The sequence below is a fragment of the Tachypleus tridentatus genome, chromosome 6 (genome assembly GCF_004210375.1).
Source record: "Tachypleus tridentatus isolate NWPU-2018 chromosome 6, ASM421037v1, whole genome shotgun sequence".
NCBI classification, from domain to species: Eukaryota; Metazoa; Arthropoda; class Merostomata; order Xiphosura; family Limulidae; genus Tachypleus; species Tachypleus tridentatus.
The window spans coordinates 127,572,790-127,599,817 of NC_134830.1; the positions used below are offsets into that span (position 1 = coordinate 127,572,790).

Consider the following 27,028-nt stretch of genomic DNA (forward strand, 5'->3'; position numbering starts at 1 on the left):
AGACGATTGTTAATGCTCATCTTGTTTGGTTCCTCGAATCAACCTCCTCTCGCCCACCCAGTGTGGGTTCCGACGACAGCACTCCACCACGGACCACCTAATTTGACTTGAAACATCAATCAAACTCCAACATCTTGTTTTAATATTCTTTGACATTGAGAAGACTTATGACACAACATGGAGGTATGGCATTTTGTGAGACCTTGGTTAATGAAGAACATTTTTATGCTTCATCAACTGTACTTCCATCTGTATTCCACTATTGTTCAAATAAATTTTGATGACCCATTCATACTCTTCATTGTTACATTGCCTACATGGCTTCTACCCATGGTTCACATACTGGAAAAGGTTTTCTGTTTGTGACTTTTCTCCTCTACATTTACCTGTTAAGCTTGGCAGTTGATTCAATGAACATATTTTTCCACATTTTTCCAAAATTCTGTTTCAGGTGTCGTTGCATAAGATTGAAACCTAATTGTTTCCCTGTTGCCTCACCTCTATCTTTCATTGGTGAAAATCCTTTAGTTAGGCTTGTGGGCAAACCTCATACATTCACACACTACTTTCTTCTTCAGGTGGCTCTTTAATCCTTGTCAAGATACTGTCTTCTCTTAATCATTTGTACACTACGGATTTACAATGCTAAAATCAGGAGTTCAATTCTCCTCGGTGGGCTCAGCAGATAGCCTGATGTGGCTTTGCTATAAGAAAAACACGCACTCTTCGTCACTATCTTTCAAAATTTAGTGAGGTTGTGACTGGACAAGTTATATATATGATTTTTTATTTAAGTGGAATGCCATTTTCTTTGAGTATTATGTTTAGTGGCAAGAATTGCCTGTACATGTATACTTCCTATCTCTACCAATTAGCTTAGTGAGTCCACATTGTATACTGAAGGCCTATAACTCGCACTGTTGACATGAGGTGTTTCACAAGGTTACTCAAAGGTGTTATTGCAATTTGTTTGCTTCATAGTTTGCCTATTCCAGACATTACTCACTTGTCCAAACCTAGTCATCCCTTAGATTAAATAACCTAAGGTTGGTCTGCTTCTCAAAATAGTTTGTTTGTGTGTCTGTGGTCACTCATTGCACTGTTTCTGAACTCTCTACTGCATTTTGTCCCCTTTTTATTTTTCTAGTGGAGCATGGGAGTTTTTGCCACTTTCCATTTCAAAGCTGTTGGGATGGTGAACCATGGAGAAGTCCTTTTGAGTATGATCATTTTCATTCAGTTGAGAGTATGGGTTGGTATTCTGCTCATGTGGGTGTTTGATCCTTCAATCATGCATTCCACTACTGAGTGGTGGGTTCCATGAGATTGTATCCATCTTCTTTGCAATTTTATCCAGAATACTTATATATTTATTTTATATTACTTATATTTTATCGCTGTAATACTATTTTGTACACTGAGACCCAGAATGTGGCATTGCACTGCAACTTCATCAACTATCTGAAAAATGATATTCCATCTCCATGCAGTGAATCATGGAGGATGAGGTTAAGTTGCTTAAATTTTATAACTCTGATCTACTTCAATGTGATGGGACCCAGATGTTGAAGTTGTGCTCCAAGTTTTGTGTTGTCCTGCCCAGAGTATGATGATGTTTGGGAGTAAATCCATCACATTACAGTTCACCCCTTAATATGGGATCCTTTATTCTATTATTACCTGGATGTCAGTATACCATTGTTCAGATTCCATCTAACTCAATTTTCCTTCCCTTTTTTGCTTGTGTTCCACTTTATCCCTGTGTATGCAGTATCTCTTTGCACACTGGGTACAGAGTAAACCTGGCAAAGAAGTGGTGCCGTCCCTCGTGTGCACCTCTCCCAACAGGATTCGCACTTCCTTGATGGTGGTTGGATGCTTTTAAAGGATACTTCTTTTTATGTCTTTTACTGGCCCATTTGCTTATTCAGTGTGAAATTATAACTATACTTGTGAGATGAGATAATAATTGGGTTCTATTTCCTTAAACTGAAAATACATTTCTCACAAGCACTTATCTCCTCTCACACTTTCTACTCTTCTTCTCCACTTAGAAGTGGTGCTTTATTTTCAGCTTAGTCTTGAAGTGATAGTTTGATAGTCACAAATAGAGGAAGTAACATGAGTAAGAAGTGTGTTGCACTCCTATTGGTGATAGGCTGCCACAAGATGAATTGCGTAATAAACATAGTTAAACCATGTTGGTCGTGGAGTACATGCAAGTCCAAGACTAGCAACATGTGAGTGAAGGAAACATCTATCAGAAATTTATTTTCAGTGTAAGAAAATAATAACATTTGTTTTGCTAGGCACATTTTCATTGCATCTCGGTTATGCCCAGTAATTTTTTTCTCTTAATAATTATCGTTGACTAAATTTAAAATAGCTCATCAACATTCTCATTGTTTAAAATGAATGCTATTAAACTGTTCAGAAAAGATTGTTGAAGTAACTTCCATGTTATCCATGCATTTATTTAATGTGCAAGAATTAAAAAATATATAAAATAACATGAAGAAGAACCTAATCAGTGTGCCCTAAAGAGATGTATTTTAGTGTGGTGTGATAATGAATACTGTGGTGGTAGTCTAGTAATCTTTTTTTTAAATATCTATTTCAAGTAATGATGAATACATTCACACTAACTTGTATACATATATACAAGTATATATATATATACTTGTATACAAATATCCACAATTGATATTTTTTGGAAATTAATGAGAAAATTTGTATGAGAACCATTCAATCATACTTTGGGGAAGAGCAATTTATAAGTAGGGCTTATTTTGTCAGATGAAACTATATAACCATGTTAATAAAAATATGTTTGCTTTAATTAATGTGCAACTGCAAGAGAGAGTGTACTGTTACTTATAAGTGTTCTTTCAGACTGAATCTGTTCTTGGACACTTAAACATATTGAGGTTTCCTCAGGTTACAAAGAATAGTCATTAGGTAGGCTAATATCTTACTTATACTATTCTTAATTCTGTTAATGTAACATATAGTACAACACATGGTTTCAGTTATATCTAGTTAACCCTTTTGCTTTGGGCTCAGTATAATATACACAAATTTGTCTACACATTTGCACAAGTATTTACAATATAACTTTTGATGTAACATATATCTTCACCAAATTTGATAGACGTTTTGTAAAAATTACGATTGTTTTGTATACGAAAAATCAGTTTTTTAGTGAAATATTTTTACTAAAGATTTGTTTGTGAAAATATCAACTGTCTCTTTACTAGTCTGAATGCAAGGTTATTTCATGATATGATTAAAAAATTATTCTTCATTCCAAAAATTTCAGATATTATTTATGTAATCACCATAACCTCCTAAATACATTTTAAATGTTTGTTTTCAGTAAGCTTTATGTTGCTTTCTATACCCTGATTGTGTGGAGTCTGCCACATAAATTATGCTTTTTTCGTGTTAAAATAACTACGAGTGAAAATACATGTATTTAGTTCAAGTAGCTAAGTATATAATGTGATATACTTGTATACATATATTTATTTTGTATTATATTGACTTTCCAGTCATGCCAGGGTAATGTTGCACAACTTACATTGACACAGTGCACGTGCACTCATAATAGGTCCAGTAATATAAAATTGACTTTTATTCTTTCCTGTCTTGGCTGTGTTTTAGTGTACTAGTATTCAGTAATGTACAGTCACATTTCAATTATTATACATTAAATAAGTGTATAGCTTATTACTATTTAAAAATAAATTCTTAAGCTAATTTTCTCAAGATACAAAACAATAAATAAAGTGAAGCAAACAATTATTTCTTCTAGCTGCAACCTTTGAACTTGGTTGCTGCTGGATGAAGGTTGTAAAGGCTTTTAAAATTTTGCACATGGAGGATATCAAACAAAATTATTTTTTTTAGGTTTTATATATACAGTTGAATAGCCAAACAATCATAAATAACTATACTAATACCATAGAATTCCATTATGATTTATTAAGCTAAGTAACTAAAATGAATTTAGGTTTTAGAAAATTTAAAGCTTCAAGCACACTAAAGACAAACTTACCTTCTTGAAATCTTGGATTGAAAGAACATGGTTGTCTTTTTTAAGGTTTAAATGTCTGAAAAAACCCTTTGGGCAACATTATGAGCTGTTGATTGGTTATTCATATGCCATATATTGAAGTAAGTGTATATAAGGGACTGTTTACAAAAATAGAGAAGAGGTAAACAGGGCCACTGTATTTGATTCAGCACATATACCATATCTCAGAAAAATATAAAGTTTTGAGGTTCTTATTTTATATTATAGCTTGTTAATATTGGTAATTTGAGTTCCTAATTTGTATGAAACTATAGACTTATATTTTTAATATCTCAAACATTTAATTTTAAATAGTGCTCCATTCAACACACTATGTGACTCACTAAAATCTTTATTTAGGTGTATTTTTTTAATATTTATTTTTAGATTAAGAAGATAACTCATATATAATATTAAAGTTTGAATTATAATCTACAATTTGATTCCAAACTTAGTGACATAAATTCATAAAACAGTAGTTCATTCAAATTTTCAATGTAAATCAACAAACATGATGGCATGGTCTTTTGACTCCAAAGCCATCCTGAAAGGGTTAAAATAAAGATCTGTATACAGTTTGGCAATTGAATTAATATCGTACTTTTGATTTTTGTTGTAATGTATAGTTTGTGTGTAAATGTAACAAACAGGATGTTGTAAACCTGTAATTTTAAATATCTTTCTCATTCAGGTCGGGTTGGCACAGCTGTAGCCATAAGAGCTAAAGTATTTGGATTCAATGTAATTTTTTATGATCCATATCTTCCTGATGGAACTGACAGAGCACTTGGCATAAATAGAGTCTACACACTTCAAGAACTGTTGTTTCAGAGTGATTGTGTATCTCTTCATTGTACACTGAATGAGCACAATCATCATTTAATCAATGAATACACCATTAAACAGATGAGACCAGGTAAGCAAATTGCTTTATTCTTCTGCTGAAATGAATAGCATAAAATTTATAATTACCAATAAATAATGACAACCAACAACTTAACATGGTAAGATATCAGTAGATATAAAAATGTGATAAAATCAATGATTTACCCCTGACTAAGAAATCTCTACCCTTTGAAATAGTTTAGATTATATGGTTTCATACTTTTATGCAATTTGATCATGTGATGAGAATCTAAATTGTAAGAAAATCTAATATCTTTCTGATGTTTGTTATAACCTTTGTCGTACATTCACAAACAAAATATCATGTAACACTCTTATTCTCCTGGAATTTTCTATTGCAGTACTGTCAGTCAAACACTTCCCTCAGAGCTGTGAAGTTGGCATTCTTTCAGTGAGTTTATCCAAGTAATAAATAAACAACATAATGTACAGTTCGTAAAATCATTTTAACCCTTTCTGCTATACTTGTGTTGCTCCCAGTGCTGTTGAAAATATTTAAGTTTGAAACAGTTTTATTTGATCTCACCCATTGATTCTTTCCACTCTGCTGGCAGTATATTTCCATTGCTGCATTTGCATTCTTAAAAATTAATAACTTATAAATGCTACCATATATGAAACATAAATTCTTCAAACATAGAAAGCATGATAAATCAATGTACATTTATAAATGTAAGGTAAATTATTTTGGTAAATTTACAATTTATAATAAAATAAGATACATGATAGAACTACTGAGCTGCTGTGCAAAACATTTATAACCATTGAACTAAAAATCAGATTCCTTAAATGCATGTAAGAAATAAGAGACAATCACAGGACTGACTAAATTACAGCTTAGCCCATTTTGTTTAAATAAGTTTCGTGATAAAAGATACATAAATGAAGTTAACATAGGGATGTAGTATTTGTGTATACGACGTTGTATTTATGAAGTAAAATTGCATTCAACTGTTAATAATCCTTCAAGTCTTCAAATTTTGGATTTGACATTACAATTTTGTACTTGGTATAGTTTTCATTCTATAACTTTTAATTCAGTAAGCATATCTTCACAAACTTTTGCAGATTATCAGTGAACATCACTAAGCTTTTGTATGCAAAATATCAGATTCTTTTATTAAGTTTTAAAAATTTTAATTTTTTTTGGTGCTTTTTTTTTCTTTTCAAATGTTGACTTTCTAACAAGTAGTAGTTTTGGTTTTATGATTAAAAATATTTTAATGCATCAGAAAATTTTCAAACTTCACATGTGAAATCTTTGTAACATCCAGGTAAGTATGAACTTTTTAGAAAAAAAAAATATTTATCTGTCATTTTACTTTATTACCAGAAAAATGTAGGAAATAAATATAAATTATGATATTTCATTCTAGAAGGACTACAGATTATAACAGAAAAACCCAAATGTTTAGTTCAAATAGCTTAAATCTCATAACATTATATTTGTATATACATGTTATTTTATTTACCTCTCATACCCTCCTTAACTCGCATTACAGAAGTTGCAATGATCTGGTGCACGTGTGCTCATGCTTTCATATCCAAGAGCATGGAATTGGCCTTTACAAACCTGATGTGGCTATGGTTTAGTGGACCAGTATTTTGTAAAATAGTCACATTTCTATTATAGTGCATTATGCATATGTGTTACTACTATTTAGAAATACGTTCTTAAATTTTAATTATTTTTCTTAAAACATGAAACTGTAAATAAAGAAGTATAGTTATGAACTTAAATCATTTGCTGTTTGTCATATCAATTTTGTATGTGGAGAATATAAACAAAATAATTTTTTCAGGTTTTATATATGCATTTTTAAATAACAAATCATAAATTACTGTATGAATATTAAATAATTTCACTATAATTTATTATCCTGAGTAACTAAGTTGTATTTGAGGCAAAAATATATGATTCTCCAAACTCACTGATGTCTGACTTTACTGATTGAAATCTAGCATGAAAAAAGTTTCCCATACAAGTACTTTACAGAAACTGAAAAACCACTATAGGGATGTTTTGAGCTTTTGATTGGTTATACAAATATCTGGGCAAAGTACATATACACAAGCAAGTTGTTTCAAAGATAGAAATGGTGGATGGAGCTACCTTGGTTGATTCAATAAATATATTAATATCTCAGACAAGAGAAACGATAGGAGCTTCTTATATTCTAACTTGCCAGTATTATCTAAGAAACTATAGCCTTTATATTTGGACATCACAAACATCTTATATGAACCAAAGCTGAATTCAACATACCAAATGACACACAAAATTTAGGTCATTTTTATATATTTACTGTAATACTAAAACTTGATCCCAAGCTTTTTGAGACACTTGTAAAATAGTAGTTTAAAAAAATTTTGAATGTGACTCTGCAAACATTATGACATGGTCTTTGAATTGTGACTGTCGGAAGATCCCTCTATAAAGTTAACTCTACAACCATGACCTACTTCTTTTGTAAGTAGGTATGTAACTGTCATGAGAATTCTTTACAAAAATAAAACTAGTATGTGAAACAGTTTTAAATTTGACTTGAACAATTCTAGATTATGTATTTTTATAAAAATGTTAACCGATTTTTTTTTTCTACTTTTTATGATATAACACTTGTTATTTAAAATAGATATTTGCATTCAGGCTCTGAATAGGTAACATGCAATGTAATTTTCATTTTAGGAATGCTATTTCTTTATGACGGTTTTCACTTTTTGTTTACATAATCTCTAGAACATCCTAAACGAATATCATGTTTTTAAGATAAATGTTTGTTTTGTGTTCTTTTCTCTATTATACTGTAAACTGTAATATCATCAACGTACAGTGCAATGAAATGTTTAAATTTAAGAAAAAGAAATATATACATACATTTTAAATTTTCGTACCATACTTTTGAAACTTCCTTTTGTCATACCAAATTTCACATCTTTATCTTTTCAGTTATAGTTTATTTTTAATTTTCCTTCTCAGTGCTTTGTCTTTAGTTCTTGATGCAGGTATGCCAACCTGTCCTTGTAGTATATTATAGTTATTATAGGGCAAAGGTCATTAACATATTTTTTACATAAACATTTTAACAAGACAAACTACAAGTTACATGTATGCAATCATAAAATTTTAAAATTCAAATTTTAGAGGACAAATAGTACGTAACTGATTAAAATAACATAAAACCTACATTCTACAATTTGATCCCAAGCTTATTGACATACATTTATAAAATATATATAATGGAATCTGACTGTTTAACAAACTGATACACATAAGATAGGAAGCACTTGCCCAGAACTACATATACCTCAAGAACAATGAACTAAGCTTCTTTGTTTTTTATCTCGTACTACAGATCAGTATGATGTAGAGGTTTCTTCAGGCTATAATTGAATAGTGCAAAGCTTACTCTTTTTATTGGTTATAAGCATGCCATTCGACTTTAAACTGCTTCTTGATTACACAATTTTGACTTTGCAAGTGGGTATGGCTGACCTCAAGCTTAGAAATATTAGAATGTCAAACCACCATTGAGAAATTCTGGTAAGTTTTCCCAGATGTTAATGAAGGAGAGGTGTGACTTTAATTTGATCTTCTATGCCAACAGCCTATATTATTTTCTCACAGTATCATGTATAATAGCTTTGTAACAATGAGCAGGTCATCTGACAACAGAAACAACAGTTTTATTTATTGTTTTAGATGTTTCTTTTTTAAAATGAAGGAATAAAACTTTTAAGTTGTCACGCACTTAATAAAAATTTGATTAAAATACATTCATATTAAAGTAATTAAATTTTGAATGTAATTCAGTTAGATGCATAGAAGGGGTTTAAAAATGGCAGTGGTGCTACATGGTTAAAGCATAAATGTTTCCGTCTTTGATGGAGAAAACTGCTTTGAAAGATTTCCTGCGGCGGAAGTAGATGAAAATTATCTTCATGTTTCTCTTTTTTATTTCTATTCATCAATATATAATTTGTAATAAAACAGATATTTTGCTCTAATTTGACACTACAACTTCTGTACTGTTTCCTTTGGTGTTGGAGAAGGAAATGTTCTGTTTTATATTAATAGAATTTGCAGTGCAGTAGATTGATGGCTGTAACCTACTAAATCATACACTGCAAAACGAGAAAATTATAGAAAAACAAAACATTGTGGGTAAACTATTGCATTGTGTTAGATATTTAAGTATGTTTAGAGTAAGAACTATTATTAAGTTCATTTAGTAATCTTAATAGTTAATGATATTTGAGTTTTCATAATAAGAGTTTTAAAAGTGATTATTTTAAAGGCAGTATTTATGACATACAATTTTGTAACTCATATGTGTAGCACATTACTTGAATCTTCTGTATTTTTCCCATTGACTTAAGTGAGTATTGTTACATCATAGCTTCTTGTAGTTTATAGAAAGTTCTAGATGTCTGTTGAATAATGTGCATGTGTGTTTGTGTGTAGGCAACCAAGTGAGCACAAATGAAGTAGAGTCAAGAAATTAGTTAGTGAAAGAAAATGCAGTTATTATGCAGCATGTGAGTAATTAACAGGTGATTTCTATAGTATGTTTCATAGCTGTACTGAAATAATGGGAATAGGAAAAATAATTTATCTTTTGTGTTGGGTTGGATTCTAAAGTAACTGAAAGGGAGACCTTCTCGGGTACATTTACGTGTTTGCTGTGTGTGGCAACCCATGAAGGGAAGGAAAGAATTCTGGTAGTTGAGGGGGTCCAACCCTAACCACTTTGGCTTTGAATTCATGTAGAATGAAGGCCTTGGAGTGCTATCCCAGGGACAACAATTGGCTGGTCCACTTGGGCTAGGGTCTGCCAAATACAAGTGTTGGACGTTCTCAACAGGTGTTATGGACATTGTGTATGATGCTGGTGTTTGGCTATTAGTGATTATGAAACATTAGCGTTGCTGCAGTATCCTTGTTTTGCATTATAGTGCATTCCCTTCTTGGTGGGTGGGGACAGTGGGCAATGAAATGTATTCCCTTTACTATGGATACACCCATTCATGAAAATATAAAAATGAAAATAATTAAGAAAAAACAGATTATCAGAAAATGACCACTCTGTTGTACAGTCACAACCAGAATCTGTACCTCAATTTCTAATTTTGCATTCCTTATCCAAGAAATCCTTAGGGCAAATGTCTCCCTTTTTTGTTCAAAATGGATTAGAGGGGCTTGCTGGTTCCCCAAAGTCAGTAATAAAGTTACGATCTGGAGATATTTTGGGGGAAACATCTTCACCACAATATTAAACTCCTCCTAAATTTGAAGAGCACAGGGGATATACTCATTGATGTTACTCCCCATGCAACCTCATTCTTCCAGAGGAGTTATAGTTGAGAGGGATTTAAAGAACACTCCTGAGTTGGAAATCCTTGCTGATTTCTCCAGCCAAGGCATTTCTGTGGTGTACCAAATCTTCACTCACAAAGATGGAATTATGATGCCTAGTAATGTTCTAATATTGACGTTTACATCACCATGTTGTGTCTCAGTCAAAGCAGGTTATCTGAATTGTAAGGTACGACCATACATTCCCAACCCTCAGATGTTTCCAGGTTCGTGTGGGTTTTACACTTTCCTGTTTTTTCCTACAGGAGCTTGGAGTCATTCAGGCGTGTGTCTTGAGTGTCACATTTTTCAGTATAAAGATTAATGCCTTCTCTATGACTATAACTGTCCATTTACACTGGTGGAACTCAAGCTTGCTCTTCATCAGTCTGGCATAACATTGGTCAGACCTGATGATATATACTACGAGATGCTGAGCCATCTCTCTCCTGCTAATCTTGCTATTCTTCTGGTTATTTTTAACCATATTTGGCACGAGAATAAATTTCCTGATGCCTGGTGCCAGACTATTGTCCTACCCTTCTCTAAACCTGGGAAGGATTCTAAGATTCCTTCAAACTACCATCCAGTTGCTTTGATGAGCTGTTTCTGTAAAACATTATAGAGAATGGTTAATGCTCATTTTGTTTTATTCCTTGAATCAAACAATCTTCTCTTGCCCATGCGGTATGGGTTTCGGTGACTTCTCTCCACTGTGGACCACCTGATTTAACTTGAAGCGTTGGTTAGAGAAGCCTTTCTCAAGTGACAACATCTTGTGCCAGTATTCTTTGACCTTGAGAAGGCTTAAGATGCTATCCCTCGACAACTCCCTCTTACCAGTGCAAACAGGCTCTATGTTGAAGACTTTATCTCATGTCACTCGTCGAACATTAGGTTTATTGAGCGGCACTACAGATTGCTCTCAGTTGTTTACTGAATGCATGCATTTTTGCCACCAACAGGTATTCACTCCAATCCAAAACTCTTTTGTCGGTGAAGTTGTGCTTCCCGTTATCCCCCTAAAGCAAAGTTCTTGAGGCTTATATTTGACTGTAAATTAACCTTTATATTACACATCAAGGAGCTATGATTCAAGTGTTCAAAAGCACTGAACATCTTTCGTATCCTCTCTTTCACTTCTTGGGGAGCAGATTGGTGTTCTATGCTGAAGATCTATTGTGCTGTCATTCAATTGAAACTAGACTATGGATAACTAGTCTATGGCTCTGACAGGACCTTTGCCTTGAAGATGCTGGACCCTGTTCATCATCAGGGTCTTCAACTCTGCACAGGAGTTTCTGCACCTTCTCAATCCAAAGTTTGCACACAGTCTCATGAAACTCCTCTACATCTCTGCCATTTGCAACTATCTTTACTGTATGCTTCAAAACTTCAATCCTTGCCACAGCATCCCACCTAGGGTAGTGTTTTCTTTCCATAGTGGGCCATGCTTTTTCAGAACAGATGGTCTGCCATTGTTCATTTTGGCCTTTGTATCATGGCACAGTTGGATGAATTGGGTCTGTCCTTAGATGACATTGCTGTATCCATTGGTTAGCCCATCCCACCATGGCTTATTACCATTCCCAAGTGTGGCCTTTCTTTAAATCATCTGAGAAAAGCAGATACTCCCGATTGGACGTACTGTCTTTGATTTGCTGAACATATTTCGAACCATCCTTCCATTCCTATTTTTGCAGATGGATTGAAATCAAGTGACTCTGTGAGATCTGCTATGGCATATTGTGGTTTGGTGGTTGCACAGAGAATCCTCTCTACAGTTTCTGTGTTCACTGCCAAATTATACAATATTTCTCTTGCTGTGAGAAACCAAACAGTACTTGAATTTTACTATTTGTACCAACTCACTTAGCTCTCTTGTGGCCCTTGAATTGCTTCACATTAGTTTTCACCCTGTTCATGCAGATATTCAAAACTGATTGGCCCATTTCTGTTTAACATCTACTTCTATCCAGTTCTTCTGGATACTAGGCCACATTGGTATTTGCAGGAATGAGATCACTGACACTACAGTTAAGTCTCTCTGCTCTGGCACTATCACTGCCATACCAATTCCATGCCAGTTGGCAGTCGACTTTGAGTGAGCAACGTAATATCAAGCTTTTCCAGTTTCAACCCTCGTTTTGACTTTGTTTATCTTGTTTCTGTAAGGATTGGAAGGAGGAAGATATCCTAACTGGACTGTGCATTGCTCACAATTTTTTAACTCGATGTTTTCGTTTATCTGGGACTGATGCCACAATATCTGGTGTGTGTATGACATTCAAGTCACAGTAGTCCACATTTTATTGTTGTGTCATTACGACTCTGAATGACTGCACCATTTTAGACTTTTGTCCACAGGTTTACTCCTGATGCCAGACAGTGTCAGTGACACTGTCCACTTTACAAATGTTTTTAATATTTTAAGTGTCATTGGCTTTTTTAATGCTAAGTTTTTAATTCAAAAATTGGACTTTGTTTTATTTTAACATGATTCCTTTTTAGAAATTTTAATAATTTTTCTCTATTTTTTAATATTTTACTGGTTGTTTGGCACAAGTAGCCTAGTTTACTTTGTGCCATGAAATGCCAACTGACCTATTAACTGAAGTAACTGAGCCAGCCTATGTGAACATTTTATGGGGAAAAAAAGACACTTATTTAAAGCTTTGGTCACAACTATGGTAACCAACAAAAGGTTAAGTTAGTGAAAGTGAAGCTATACTGCACAATTCTTAGTTAAATAATGTAACAGGCAATATTTTAAAGTGAGTTTCATAATTAACAGAGATAAGAATAATAAGGAAAGAGAAAAACTGAAAAAAGAAGAGCCTGAAAGTAGAGGAATAGGAGCACAAATTGAGATTGCCAAACTTACCCAACAGAAAGAAGGATCCAAGCATAACAATGGGGTCATGGTCAGCTGACCCAAGCTGTCCAAATTTGATGAACAGAAAGACAGTGTGGATGCTTTATTGCAGAGTTGCAGAAAATTTACCTGAAGTCAAAATTGGGACAGAAATGACTGGACACTCTGTCCTGGCTCAATTCTCACAGGGAAAGGTCTACAAGTGTATGCAAGATTGATGTCAAAAGACATGGAGTAAAATAGGTTAAAGGTGGTCTTTCTGAAATACTATGAATGTATCAAAGAAATATTTTGCCAGGAGTTCAGATAAGTCAAATCTGATAGTCGAGAAACTGTATTTCAATTTGTGGCAATGTACAACAATATTTTAGAAAATGACTGACATGGTCGGGTGTGAAAATAGTTTTGAGGGACTGACAGTTTTACTAATACATGAAAAGTTTATGATTACATGCTCAACTGACATGTTACTGTTCTTAAAGGAGAGAGCACTGAAAGATGTGGAAGAGATGATTAAGCTGGCAAACCAGTGTGTGGAATCCGATGAAAGTTTAAGAAAAACCAGTTAAAGTCAGAAGCAGGAATCCATTTGTTTGCAGGCACCATATGAGACTGATGATTGGAAACATACCAATAAAAGTTTGAAGGAACAAAGAAGAAAGAAGACTGGTGAAGTATCTTCAGTCATAATAACAGCTTGAGGGAAGAAGAGGAAGCAAGATATCAAGCTCCTTCCAACCTCAAAATGATATCTTAAATGTAGATTCACAGGAATTGAAGGAAGCACTGAAAGAGACCTGTTACTGCAGAAACTTTGGAACAGTACCTGAAAGGAAGTTGAGCATAAGACAAAGGAGAAAGAGACTAACAAAGTAGAAGACCAGAAAGAAGTCCTGTATTGGACCTATCAGAGTAGTAGTTCCACTGGGGAAGCTAAACACATCAAAAATACTCGGAGAAGGCCAAGGATCAACATTTCAAGGTCAGACAGAAGGTCTTAGTTCTTCTACCTACCCACAACAACAAATTCACCCTACAGTGGAAAGGACCTCTTGAGGTGCAGGATGTAGTCAAATGAATGCACTGTAAGATGAAAGTTGGTGAAGAGGTACTTAGAAAGGGAAGAAGACCATACTAGTGCAGCTATTAAGGTACAGGTGGATATGACAGATGTGTCTGTCATAGATGCAGTCATTTTTCATAGACGATAAAACTGACTAGACCTAAGGCATTCAAAAGATGTTAATATCAATGAAAAACTCATTGGCAAGCAGAAGAAAGACCTACAGAAGCAGTTGTGCTAGTATGCAAATGTTTTCACAGGTAAACCAGCTAAGACAGACCTGTTATAAGCAAGATCAAGACGATTGTTTATTTTGGATTTAAGCACAAAGGTGCACAATGGGCTGTCTGTGTTTTGCTCACCATGGGTATTGAAACCTGATTTCTAGTGGTGTGAGTTCACAGACATATTGCTCTACCACTGGGGGCAGATGAAGATGAGGACAAGGGATTTTGTCAAGATGAAGTCCTATCAGATTTCCTGTGCAAAGAGTACCAACAAAGAAACTGCAGATTTTGGCGTAGACTATATGAGGAGATTTTAGTATATGTACTAATGACAGTCTTTGTATATTGTAGAGAAAAAAATACTGTAAATGTTTTTTTTAAATAGGGACATATTGTTGGATACACAAGACTGTTTATCATAAAAGTTACCATTTAGTTCATTTAGTTTTCATAACAAGAGTATAAAAAATAATTGACAAATTTTGTGATGTAAATCAGTAAGAATCATACATTGTGTGTGTGGTTCAGTTGTTTTATATTGACATATTACTTAAACCTTCTGTATTTTTCTTGCATCCTTAAGTGAGTCAATATATCAAAGCTCATTGTAGTTTATACAAAGTTTTAGGCCTCAGTTAGTCATTGTATATACATAAACAAAAAAGTTAATGAAAATGTAAAGCAGCGTGTTGATGAGTGATTGGCTTTAACTGGCAATTTCTCTAGTGTTTCATACTTGTATTGTAACAAGTGAGACAGGAAAAATTTGTCTTTTCAGCTGAGTTCTGAAGTAGCTGAACCAGCCATTGTGAACTTTTGATGAAAACGAGAATTATTTAAAGCTCTGCATACAGCTGTGGTAACCAACAAAAGAAGTTAGTGAGAGTGCACAATTGTTAGTTTAGCCATGAATGGCATTATCTTAAAGTGAGTCTCACAGTTCAACACAGATAAGGAAAGTAATTTGTCTTGTCAGTGGTTGTTCTACAGTAATTGAACCTGTTTGTGCAGACTTTGATGAAAAGAAGACAATTATTTAAAGTTTCAGATAGAACTGTGGTAACTCATGGAGTAATGTAAGTGAATTTATTGCAGATTGTATAAAAAGAAAAATATGCTAAAAGTAAAAACATGTTTTTAAAGTGTGGCAGAAACTGTGTTTGTAGTTAATGCTTATTGAATGCAACTGTAGAAATTTAAGATGGAATAGAAAATTATCTGTCTTGAAAGCTGTATTAACAGTATGTAAATGCTGTACAATTCCTGTTATGATCTGCTCATCCAACCTGCTTTTTTGATTGTATGTAATTCATACCACCAAAGTATATTGTAATTTGTTTCTGTACAATGAGTATGTGAAGGAAATAGTACATGTTATGCTATACATTGTCAGATAGTATGGAAATATTACCATAATCATTTGCAACAAGCTCAAAATAATGAGTTTGTTTATACATTTGCACATGTTAAGCGTTAATACTATAAATTTTAATTCAGTATGTGCAGCTTCACAAAATTTGCTATACCTTCAGTAAATATTAATTTTTTATACATGAAAAATCAAATTTTTTAATGAAGTATGTTAATTAAAGATTTGTTTGTGTTTGTTACTAGTTTGAGTGGAAGTGATTTTCATATATGATTAATAATACTATTCTTCATCCTATAAAAATCTCGGATTTCTTTTGTGTAATATATTAAACGGCCAAAATACATTTCAGACATTTGTTTTTAATGAAATAATATCTTATCAGTTATTTAATGATACACTTGAGTCTTCAGCCTGTAGACAAATCCCAAAAGTATAATGAAAAAACAGTTGTAAAAGTATTGGATGAAACATGCACTATAGATGGGTATTTACACTTTTTTGAGATTCATGGCATCCAACATTTAATCACCATTTTAAGGCTATTGTTTGTAGTCGTTGTAGTTTTACAAAACTATAAGTTATAAAAACAAAAGTTGGGAATATTTTAAAGAATCTTGTTTGATCTGGTAATAGTAAGAGAAATTTAAAATATTGAAGTTGATATACTTTTCAGGTGCATTCCTAGTTAACACTGCTAGAGGAGGATTGGTGGATGAAAATGCCTTAGCTTTAGCCCTTAAAGATGGCAGGATCCGAGCCGCTGCATTAGATGTCCAAGAAAATGAACATTATGGCATTCATGCTGGTGAGTTGAAGATTAATACTAACTAAGTAAAGCTAGATAGTTAGTATTATAACTATACTATAGCATTGGAACAACAATATAACAATATTTTATGCATTGTTAGATGCACCTTATGATTGGCTTAAGAAATAGAAAATTATAAGCAGTTTCATAAGTTAACAAATATCCTAATATCAAACAATTATGTGTATTAACTGTGAAAAATATGCAGAAACAAAAATGTTGGTTTAAGTAAAAAATATACCTTTACATTTATTTGGAGTGTAAAAGTTACTTCTTGTCTTAATTTTTGTATAAAAAAAATAAAATCCCTGCAGTATGCACTATAAATTTTGAAAGACACAAGAAAGGTGATAGTCACTAAGGGTCATTAAGTATGGATATTATAAAATATGCATTTTCATCACTTTTGACTATGCTGTCATTTGCCTTTTGTTTTACTAGTATTCAGTGCCAGACTATATAAAACACATTTTTGATGTATCTTACCTCCCTCACAAAAGAAAGCTATCTCAACTTATACTACCCTCTATTGGCACAAATTTTTCCTTGACACTAGCTTTGAGACTCCCACTAATTTATGCACACTAACATGCAAATAATTATGTAGCAACCCTATATCAGTAGGAGTGAAATACTACCCCTGTTAGAACTAGTGCCCTCTAATTTTGCAGCTGTTAACAACTTTGATTGGCAGTCTTGCTGAATAAGAATGTTTTCACTTGTGGTTTGATTCACTTATTCACAAGTTTTTTAGTTCTTAATTTTCTTTAATTACATTGTTCTCTACTGTTTTCATTATCTTTTGTAAAAGTTATGAATAATTTTATTTATGTTTTGTGAGTTATGCACTGGAATCTTCAAGTGGTCATGACTGCAACTGTTGCAGCAGAATTACCAACCTCATCTGGCAAGCCGGAATAATGATTCTTGGCCCATGAATTGGTGGTTCTGGTGCCCTGGGAGTTAACCAATTTTATTCAACAAACAGAATAAACTGTTTATTGTCCTGTTATAGTTTTCAGTGATCAAGAAGTTTTGGATTTGTACAGCTTTTGAATATTCCTGTCAGTCACATTTCATTTCAGGATACTTGACCAGGCTTGTTTCCCATTTGATTATTCAATTATATTGTAGTATTGTCCTTTTCCTATGTTCTATCCCTTCTCGAGAAGTAGACTTTGGTTCATTATTTTAGTTCTTGGACAACATTTGCATTCAGGGTTTGGTATGCCTCAACACTGATATATCATGGACAAACAGGTTTTTGATTTTCATTGTTCCAAATTTCTTTATCTGGAAGTCATGCCAATAATATGAGAACAACATTAATGCCAGCACATAAACCATAAAGTTCATTTAATTGACAGGATGAATCTATTATACATTTAAGTTTAAAAGATAAATGTAAAAAGTTCAGACTTTTGTTTGTTCTTCTTTTTTGACTTATTGTGACTAACAGTGACAAACAATGACTACTTAAGATTGTGTGTTGAGGCAACATTCATGAAAATTTCAGCTGAAAAATGATGGAAAAATACTGCAAATTTTTGCATTGTTTGTGCTGTGTTCATTTTCTGAATATCTTCTTGGTTGCACATTTTTACCTTCTCTTGGAGGACATCAGTTCTGTAACTGTGATTGGTAAGTACCTTTTTTGCAGGGTCCTTTATTGCATATGTGAATCCCACTCTGTGGCAAATGTTGCCAGAATTAGTATATTTAGTCTCAAGTCTATGTTTTATATCTTGTGTGCGAGATTAACTGTGATGTTAAGGCTGTTCCTAACATGAAGCTAGCAGCATTCCAGATGTTGGTTGGTTGACTCCATCATCATGTGCTCTGTGCAGTATCATAACACATCACAAGTTTGTGTTAAATATACCATTAAGATGGAGTGTTCTGCATAACTATTCATAATTATCCCTTGTGGTCTGTTGCTTCATAAATTCATCACAGACTATACACTAGTGGACTAACAAGAGAAAACATACAGGAATTACTACCCATTCATGATGATCTGTGGCATTGAGGCTCTTCCTGCCATGGACCTGGTGTACAACTCTAGACAATGTCTGGCATTGATTGATTCTGTTAATGTGATTGCTCTGATTTTCAAAATTGCACAGTCTCTGGTGGATTTGTTCCTCTAGACTCTCCAACATGTTCTTTCCCTCCTTTTAGTGGGTATAGGAGTCCTTGCCACTTTTCAATTCCTCATGAGTGTGTACTACTCAGTTGAGAGTAGGGCAGTGGTATTCTGCTGGCATAGGTTGTATGGCACCAGATGTTGAATGTAGCACTTTGCTATATATTGCAGTTTGCCTCTAGTTGAAACATCTTTCTTCCTACCATCAGTCAGATACTGGCTCCCAGGGATCAGGTGTTGATTGAAACTGGACCAGCCATATAAGTCTGCATGTATTTGAAAGGTACCTTTTTCCTACCATGAATGAGATAGTAAATTCCCATTGCCTCCAGGTTTTGGACTGAAGATGCAACCCCAAACAGTAATCTCTCTTCCTACCATCTGCTGAGTGCCAGTTCCTGGTGGATCTGGTGTTGGTAGTAACTGAGACGCCTCAATCCCTGCATGTGTGAGTAAAACCCTCCTCCTACCATAGAGTGGATGAAAAATTTTCAATGTTGCCAAGTCTGAGACAAAAAGGATGCACTCATCAGGGCTCTTCACCTTTGTACTAACCACCAGATGTCAGCTCCCAGTAAATCTGCTGTTAGTTGTGTTTGAGGTGCATGCACATGAAGACAGGTTCTTGATAAGAAAAGCTACTATTTACTGCCATAATTTGTTTTGAGATGCTGGATATACAATATTGTTCAGTTTATTATTTAGTTTTCATAAGAATTTTAAGACTTAATTTAAAAGTGATGGTTATGACAAACTTTCATACATTTTTTATAAGTAGTATGTTGTGAATGTAGCTTAAATCTTGTAGTAGGGTTTTGCAATATTGTTGACATCTAACTTGAAGCTTGTAAATAAGTCTGTTATCATGTTTGATGTTATTGTTACTATAGGACTAGATATTTTTACATTTTTCTGTTGCATGTTATAAATATGTGCAGCTACAGGGAGGAAGTTAAATGAAAATAGACTGGGTGTTCAGCCATAATGAGCAGTTTATAAAGTAAAAATATAATGTTTTGTAATAACTAAGGTAGATAAGAATACTTTATCTTGTCAGTTGGGTTCTAAAGTAATTGAACTAGCATGTATGGACTCATGACATAAAAGAGAAATATTTAAGTTTCTGGATAGAGCTATGGTAACCCACAGGTTAATGTAACTCAATTTATCATTATTTGTAAAAACAGAGTAGAGGAAAATAATTTGTCTTGTTAAAGGGTGTTCTAAAGTTATTGAGCCTGTTTGTGTGGATTTTGATAAAAAAAAAAGTTATTTAAAGCTCTGGATACAACTGTGATAAACTATAATGTAAAGAATATTTTTTACATATGTTTGCCTTGTTTTGGAAATGTTATAAAATAATTACATTATGTGCTGTTCATTTGTTATTGAAATTTACTGCCAACATTTTACAAATACCTGCTGTAAATAATCCAATCCTATAAAAATCTGACATTCTCTCATTTTCAATGCATAGGGTGAGTGATACCTTGCCTCATAAGCTATTAATTCAAGCCTAGCTATTTTGCATCATAGTACTTCATCCTTAAATGCAGCTGAAACTATATTCTCTCTTCCTCATTTTTGGTCTGAACTTGGTGCAATATTCAGTTGCTATGAATTTTGGAATCTTATAACAAAAATTACATTTGTCCCATTCTACTAAAAGGACTCCATTATGTGAGATGTACTCCTGGGTACTGCTGGTGATAGTACTGGTTGCATTAGTAGCCTCTTATTTCTTCTTTGCTGACCTGTTCTCAGTTCCAAGTAGGTTTACTTTACTATAGAATGATGCATAAAAAAGTTGTGTTGCACTTCACAGTCTTCTTGGAGTCTTTTTCACTGAAATATTATTGTATATAGGAGAATTCTATATGTTAATATAGTTATTTTGACATAAGAGGTTCATTAACTGCTTAGTTTCTTGTAAAAGAGAGTATTAACTTATTATTCATGTTTGTTTTCATATTATGAACCATGTTACAAATATGAAATAATGCTTTTATTTGTAGAACTAAAAAAAACTTACATTGGAATAAATCTACATTTGAATAACAACACTTTTCATTGTGGCTCACGGATCCTTTAAATTCACTGTGAAACTAAATTCTTTCTCTTGAATGTGTATTTGTTTGTGCAGTGTGCCACATTTTAATAACAGCAATACGGATTTAAGATGGTGGTTACACCTAATTACTAATGGGAGATATTCACACAAGTTTTTAGGTGGTAGTTGCTTTTACTCTCTTGTGTTAAATGAAGGTGAAAAAATCTGGTATCCACCTCCACCATATAATTACATTTAGAAAGAAAATTATAACATTGATAGACAGGATGCTTGTCTCCTTTCTTTCTGTTTTAAGTTCTTACTGAACAGTCATACTACTTGCATTATCACTTAATTTTAACATTAACAATAAAAACTTTTCTTGTGAGAATTGTAACTTCTATAGGACGAGAAAAAATTATTCTATAATGAACCTATATTTATAAGAGCTGTAGGTGTCCCTTAACACCAATAACTTTGAAAATAAATAACAAAGTTCTTACAATATCTGGATAAAGGTAAAGCATGATAATTTATCATAGCAACATTTAATTTATGTTGTATTTATGTATTTGCTTAGAAATAAAAATATAACTAGATTGTTATGGATTTCAGCTGTAGTGATTTTAGAAAGCCTCATAAAAGCTTTTGTGGTAATTAGTAGCCAAATTGAATAAAAACATTGACATATAATGCCTGTTTTTTTTACTGTATGCTTTCTTGTTTATAACAGTAAATTGGGACTACTGGAATTCGAAAAGTAAACTCTAAATAAAATGTTAATGAATATCCATGAAGTTCAAACTAAGTTTGTGTATAAAATGGTGGTTTTTTGTCAATAATAAAATAATTTTAAAACAAAAGTATTTTTTTTTCAAATTGTATCTCACTGTACAGAAAATAACAAACATAATTTTAATGACAGTTTTAAAAGCCAAAACTAGATATCGTTTAGTGAGTTTGTTCAAAATTTCATACAATTTGGTTAAATAATTTGACTCTTAGAAGGGGGAAAAATTCAAGGGATATCAGTTTACACATATTCAGTTTGGAAAGGGTTGATCGTTTGAACTATTTTCAAGAATCATTGCAGAAAGGTAAGTACAGAGTGTTCAGTGCATTATATTAAAGTAATTTTGAATATGCAAATCAGCAGGTCACATGGCAGCAACAGTTGATATAAAGTTGTAGTGGAATTGAATATATCAGAACTACACTTTAATGTTGTTTGGCATTTTGATTCCTTTTAGGAAGGGTATCATAACATGCTGTTGTGAACAAAAATGTTCTTGCATTCAAACCATAAAGATATGTTCAAATCAAGGGTGTTGAATTTCCAAGATGTGGATGCCACTTGCACTTAATGACATTGGAGAAACAAAAGAATGCAGATCAACTTGAGTCAACAAGCCACTTTGAAAGATATACTTTGAACAAGGTGTGCCCCAGATGTGGTAAGGAAGTGAGAATCTGCATAAACAAAGGTTAGTGGCAAAAGCCATCTACCATTTTCCAAACAATATGCAACATGATCAAGAAGGAACTCTTACCTGGAAAAATGATGAAAGTCATGCATACATTAGTTATCTTTACGTCAAATCTGTTTCGACATCACACACTTGAAGAAAGGTAGAATGAAACAGGTATTCATGTAATTTCATATGAAGGTATTACTTGACTGTAGATTTCTGTGTAGCTGGACTGTTGAAACAGGTGTTGGGGAACTGTCATATTCATACATTAGATGGGTTGTGGAAAGCATCATAGAGGAGTGGTATACTTTGGACGTAACAGAATCATAATGAAGTCTTTTGCACTAGCAACTTGTGCATCACGTATAACTTGGGTGACATGGGCCATAACAATGTTGATGAGCTCCAAAAACTAATTTAATGTACTCAACTTGTGTATGATAAATTTAACTACTGTTGAATGAATTGGATTTGAAGTGAAGATTCTTTCTTAGTGCCTGTGAAGGAGAATTTTACAACAGGTTATCTGTATTGTACATTTATCATGTTACTTGTAGTTAATGTATATTAAAATAATGTAACCTTGTAGTAAAGTACTTATCCCTGTATTAACAAAGATTTAAGTTATAATTGGTTGCATAGCCTATATTAATAATTGGATTTCTTTTACTATATATCTTAAGTTAAATACATTTAGTGAAATTGTTTTTTCATATGCTATAAATAAACCATTAAAAAAAACAACTCAAAATGATGAGGATGAGATCAAACCAAGCAAATTTTGTTTGAATATTTTACTTGTGTGTGCATGCATATCATACCTACTGATATTTTGGAAAATCAGTTTCAACATTAAGACTGATATTTGAACAAGTGCATTAAAGAATAGCTGGAAATTAAACAAGTGATAAGAATCTTTCTAGTTTTATGGAGTATAGACTACTAATAGTTTTCAGAGAATAATTGCTTGTAAGCTCACAGCTAGCTAAATAAGTATGTGTATGTTTGATAAAATTTGAGGTTACTTGAAAGTGAATGTTGGAAATAGCACCATAATAATATCCTTCAAGCTGTGGAATGTTTAAACTGCCACATTTATTGTTTTTCACTTTTGTTTGTTTTGTCTCATTTAATTAATGTGTTGCAAAAAAATTGAATTTACATATTTTTGTAAACTTAATTCTCATAATTATACCCTTGTAATTGAAAATTTATGATAAATTTGTTATTGATCATCTGATACCACAAATTCAACCACATTTACAAAATAGAATTATTTCAAATTGTAAATAAATACTGTAAGTGAAATTTGTGTTAAAAATGTATACCTCATTAATAAATAAGGTAAACATTTGACACTTTCAAAAATGGATAACAGCTATTAGTTTCCTACCAAATCCTAAAAAAAGTATTTATATTTTGTGTAGGTCCTTTGAAGGATGTTACAAATTTGATATGTACACCCCATGCAGCTTGGTACAGTGATGCTAGCTCTACAGAACTGAGGGAAATGGCTGCAACTGAAATAAGACGAGCAATTATGGGTCGAATTCCTGATTCATTACGCAATTGTGTCAACAAGGAGTACTTAACACCAAGTGGATTTGGAGAAAGCATGAATGGAGCTACTGGTTACAACTACAATCCCATGGGTATTCCACATTCTACAACACTGGAACCTTTATCCACAACCCCTTCTGTCTTAACTCCTCATTCTACACTTCAGGATGCCTCCAGTCATATGACCTCTAAGCCTGAAAGTTCAGAGGTCCATTAATGTGTGTGTGTGTGTGTGTGCCAATCATGAGAACTTCTTTAATCAAAAAAGTTTCTGGGTATAAGTTAAATTCTGACTCATGTTTGAATAAAAACATTTTCCACCATGTTGATATATTTGTAACACCTCTATAAAGTAATGACAGCTACATTCATTTTTTGCAGTAAATTGACTGTATGTACTGTCATTGATTCTTCATAGTCCATCCTGATTTTGTGCATCTTGCTGAGGGTATAATTGATCTAATATGTTTTCTCTTATTATGGTTTTCAAGATCATTATATTACCAACTGTACTAAGAAGAAAATATTCAACACTTATAACAAAATTAATTCATAACAACAAACAAAAATTGGACTTGTTTCATTTATCCTTAATTGTTTTTCAATGAAATATGCTTTTAGAAAAGAGTTTTATGAATTTGGTGATGTATGATAAGTAAGGCTAACTTTGCTTTTGGAATAAAATCAATGAAAAAATAGGATTGTAATGAAGTTCACAGAAGAAATATTGTTGTTATTCTTGCACCTTATTAAGACATATATAGATACATGTATGTTGAAATGCACATAGAACTGTTTGGATAAGCTTCCTAAACCATGTGCTTCACAATAATTACTGGCTGTTTGCAACATGAACATTTGACCCCGTTTTACCTGTAAATGGTGTTATATGGCCTGACTGATAATATAACATCTTCACTTAGAATGTGATGGGAGTATAAACACTAATTAATCAAGTCAACAAATTAAATCAGCTTAATAAAGTGCAGGTTTGGTCGTATTGAGTGAAACAGTTAATCCACTAAATTTAACTTTTAGCCATACCACTGATTTGGTTCATGAAGCACATAATGTGAACCTCTTTTCTTTTCTTTGCTTCATACACAATGAGTAGTGGATTACAATGGTAAGTGACCCCTTCCCGTTATTTTTGCATTCAGTTTGTGGGAAACTGTGCCTAAAGATTTCTTTAATTTGAATATTAAGTAGTATGTGTTCTGCAATACAACATCTGAAAAGATCATTCCAATCTTCCTTGTAGGTTTTATGTAAGCAATTATAGATAACATGTAGAAGACTTTCATTAGTTTATATTAGTTTTTATCTTATTCTCTTTAATGTGTTATTCACAAAATCTTCTTTTGTGGTACATTCATAGAGTGCCTCCATATTTTACCATTTTAATATTGTGACAGAGAACTGTGTTTGGTATTTTCATAGTAATAAAATAAGAAATGAAATAATTATGTACCAATATGGAAAAACAAAAAAACCCACAAGATGTAGCTGGTTCCTCTATTGATTATTGTTTACCATGTTTTGTACTTTAGTAGTTACACGTGTATTGAATATTGAAGATAACTGATAGATGGAAGTTAACTTAGTTGATCTAGATTTTATTCGTAAATGTTATCTCTTCCTTTGTTAGAGATTCATTTTGTGATGTTCAAATTCATTTAGTCTGTTTTTTCATAAAGGTGGCAGTGAATAATAAACCCATATCTTCTGTAACTTGCTTTGGCCTGCTTTATTACGAAGGAAACATAAAAATGGTGCAACAGTTTAAGAACAAAGTGAAGTTGTCAGTACTTGAAAGCCAGTTAGGATAATTTAATTTTTCCAAGACTAATATATAGATTAGGTTTTCTAACAAACTAAGAACTAAAGATTATTTAGTACATCACATTAGGAAAACGATGATTAACTGCTTTTATTCATGTTAAATATCCATTACAAATATTTCTAGTTACGAGAAGACTGTAACTTTGCAAATTATCTTCTATCCGGTTACCGTTACGTATTATACACCCCCATGGAAAAACACCGAGAGAAATAAAGCATAGTATTCATTAAATTTTAATTAAACTCGTCTAAACCTTTATTTTCAGAGCATCAGAAAGTGTGAGATTATTCAAACTTCTACCGTATAAATTTGCCCAATACATCAGAAAATACTAGAGCCACGCATGCTCAAAAATGTTCTAAAATTTACTGTATAAAAGCATTAAAGTTGGAACATCAACAGAATGATGAAAATAAATTTGGCCATCAGTTTTTAGATGAGTATTACTGAATGTATAATATGAGTAAAAATACAAATACGCGGTCATTTGAGATGTATATTATTTTTCTAAACGGCTATATTTTTGGTAAAAGAAAATGTTTTAATGACAGGCACTTGAGGTTCACCGAGTGATCATGGTTAAATGTTAGTTTTCACTGATGTCGAGAAAACCCACTTGTAGAGAAATATTAGGTTGAGGAATAATTAGTGAGCGTTTTTAAATAATTTCATTCAAGCATTACATGCAAGACTATACAATAATTCAATGCATGAACACATTACACCCAAAACATTTATTATGATACTTTATTTCATGTAATACCTAGGTATATAGTATGCATTGTTTAAAACGAAATTGCAAGAAATTAAATGCGAAAAGCAGATGGTGTCGAAAATGCTCGATTTTGTCCACTTGACATTCCATTTAATGAGCTGAAAATGAAAGCAAAAATTAAAGACATGAAAATCAAACACACCATCTATTAGAGCAAAAAATTATCTAGCAAATGACATGAAATATTTTGCGAAAGCGTTTCATTTATGAATATATTTTGTTAACTTGAAAAAACGCTCACGAATTATTCCTCAACCCAATATATATGCAAAAACGGCTCGTTTGGGTTGAGAAAATATTTTACATAGTAGAGCGAACAACGTTTCGACCTTCTTTGGTCATCGTCAGGTTCACAAAGAAAGAGGTAACTGACCGGAAGCTGACCACATGTTTGGAAGGGGTTGTGTAACTGAGTGTCAGAATGTAGAGGGCGGTGTTAAATGTTTGAATATATAATTTTATTTTATTATATTTAATATAGGTATAAAGGCGTTCCTTTA

The 27,028-nt window shown here is 32.8% G+C and overlaps 1 protein-coding gene across 10 annotated transcripts in view; it reads left to right on the forward strand.

Annotated features, from left to right (window-relative positions):
* Positions 1 to 25,641, forward strand: part of LOC143253618 (C-terminal-binding protein-like) — a 71,073-nt gene extending 45,432 nt beyond the window's left edge. For all 10 annotated transcript variants that reach the window (XM_076507751.1, XM_076507745.1, XM_076507746.1 and 7 more), the window contains 3 exons: positions 4,767 to 4,991; positions 16,548 to 16,679; positions 23,778 to 25,641. In XM_076507751.1, coding sequence (XP_076363866.1) covers positions 4,767 to 4,991; positions 16,548 to 16,679; positions 23,778 to 24,127 — 707 coding nt within the window. In that variant the 3' untranslated portion in view covers positions 24,128 to 25,641. The remainder of the gene's footprint in view (positions 1 to 4,766; positions 4,992 to 16,547; positions 16,680 to 23,777) is intronic.
* The last annotated feature ends 1,387 nt before the right edge of the window (positions 25,642 to 27,028 follow it).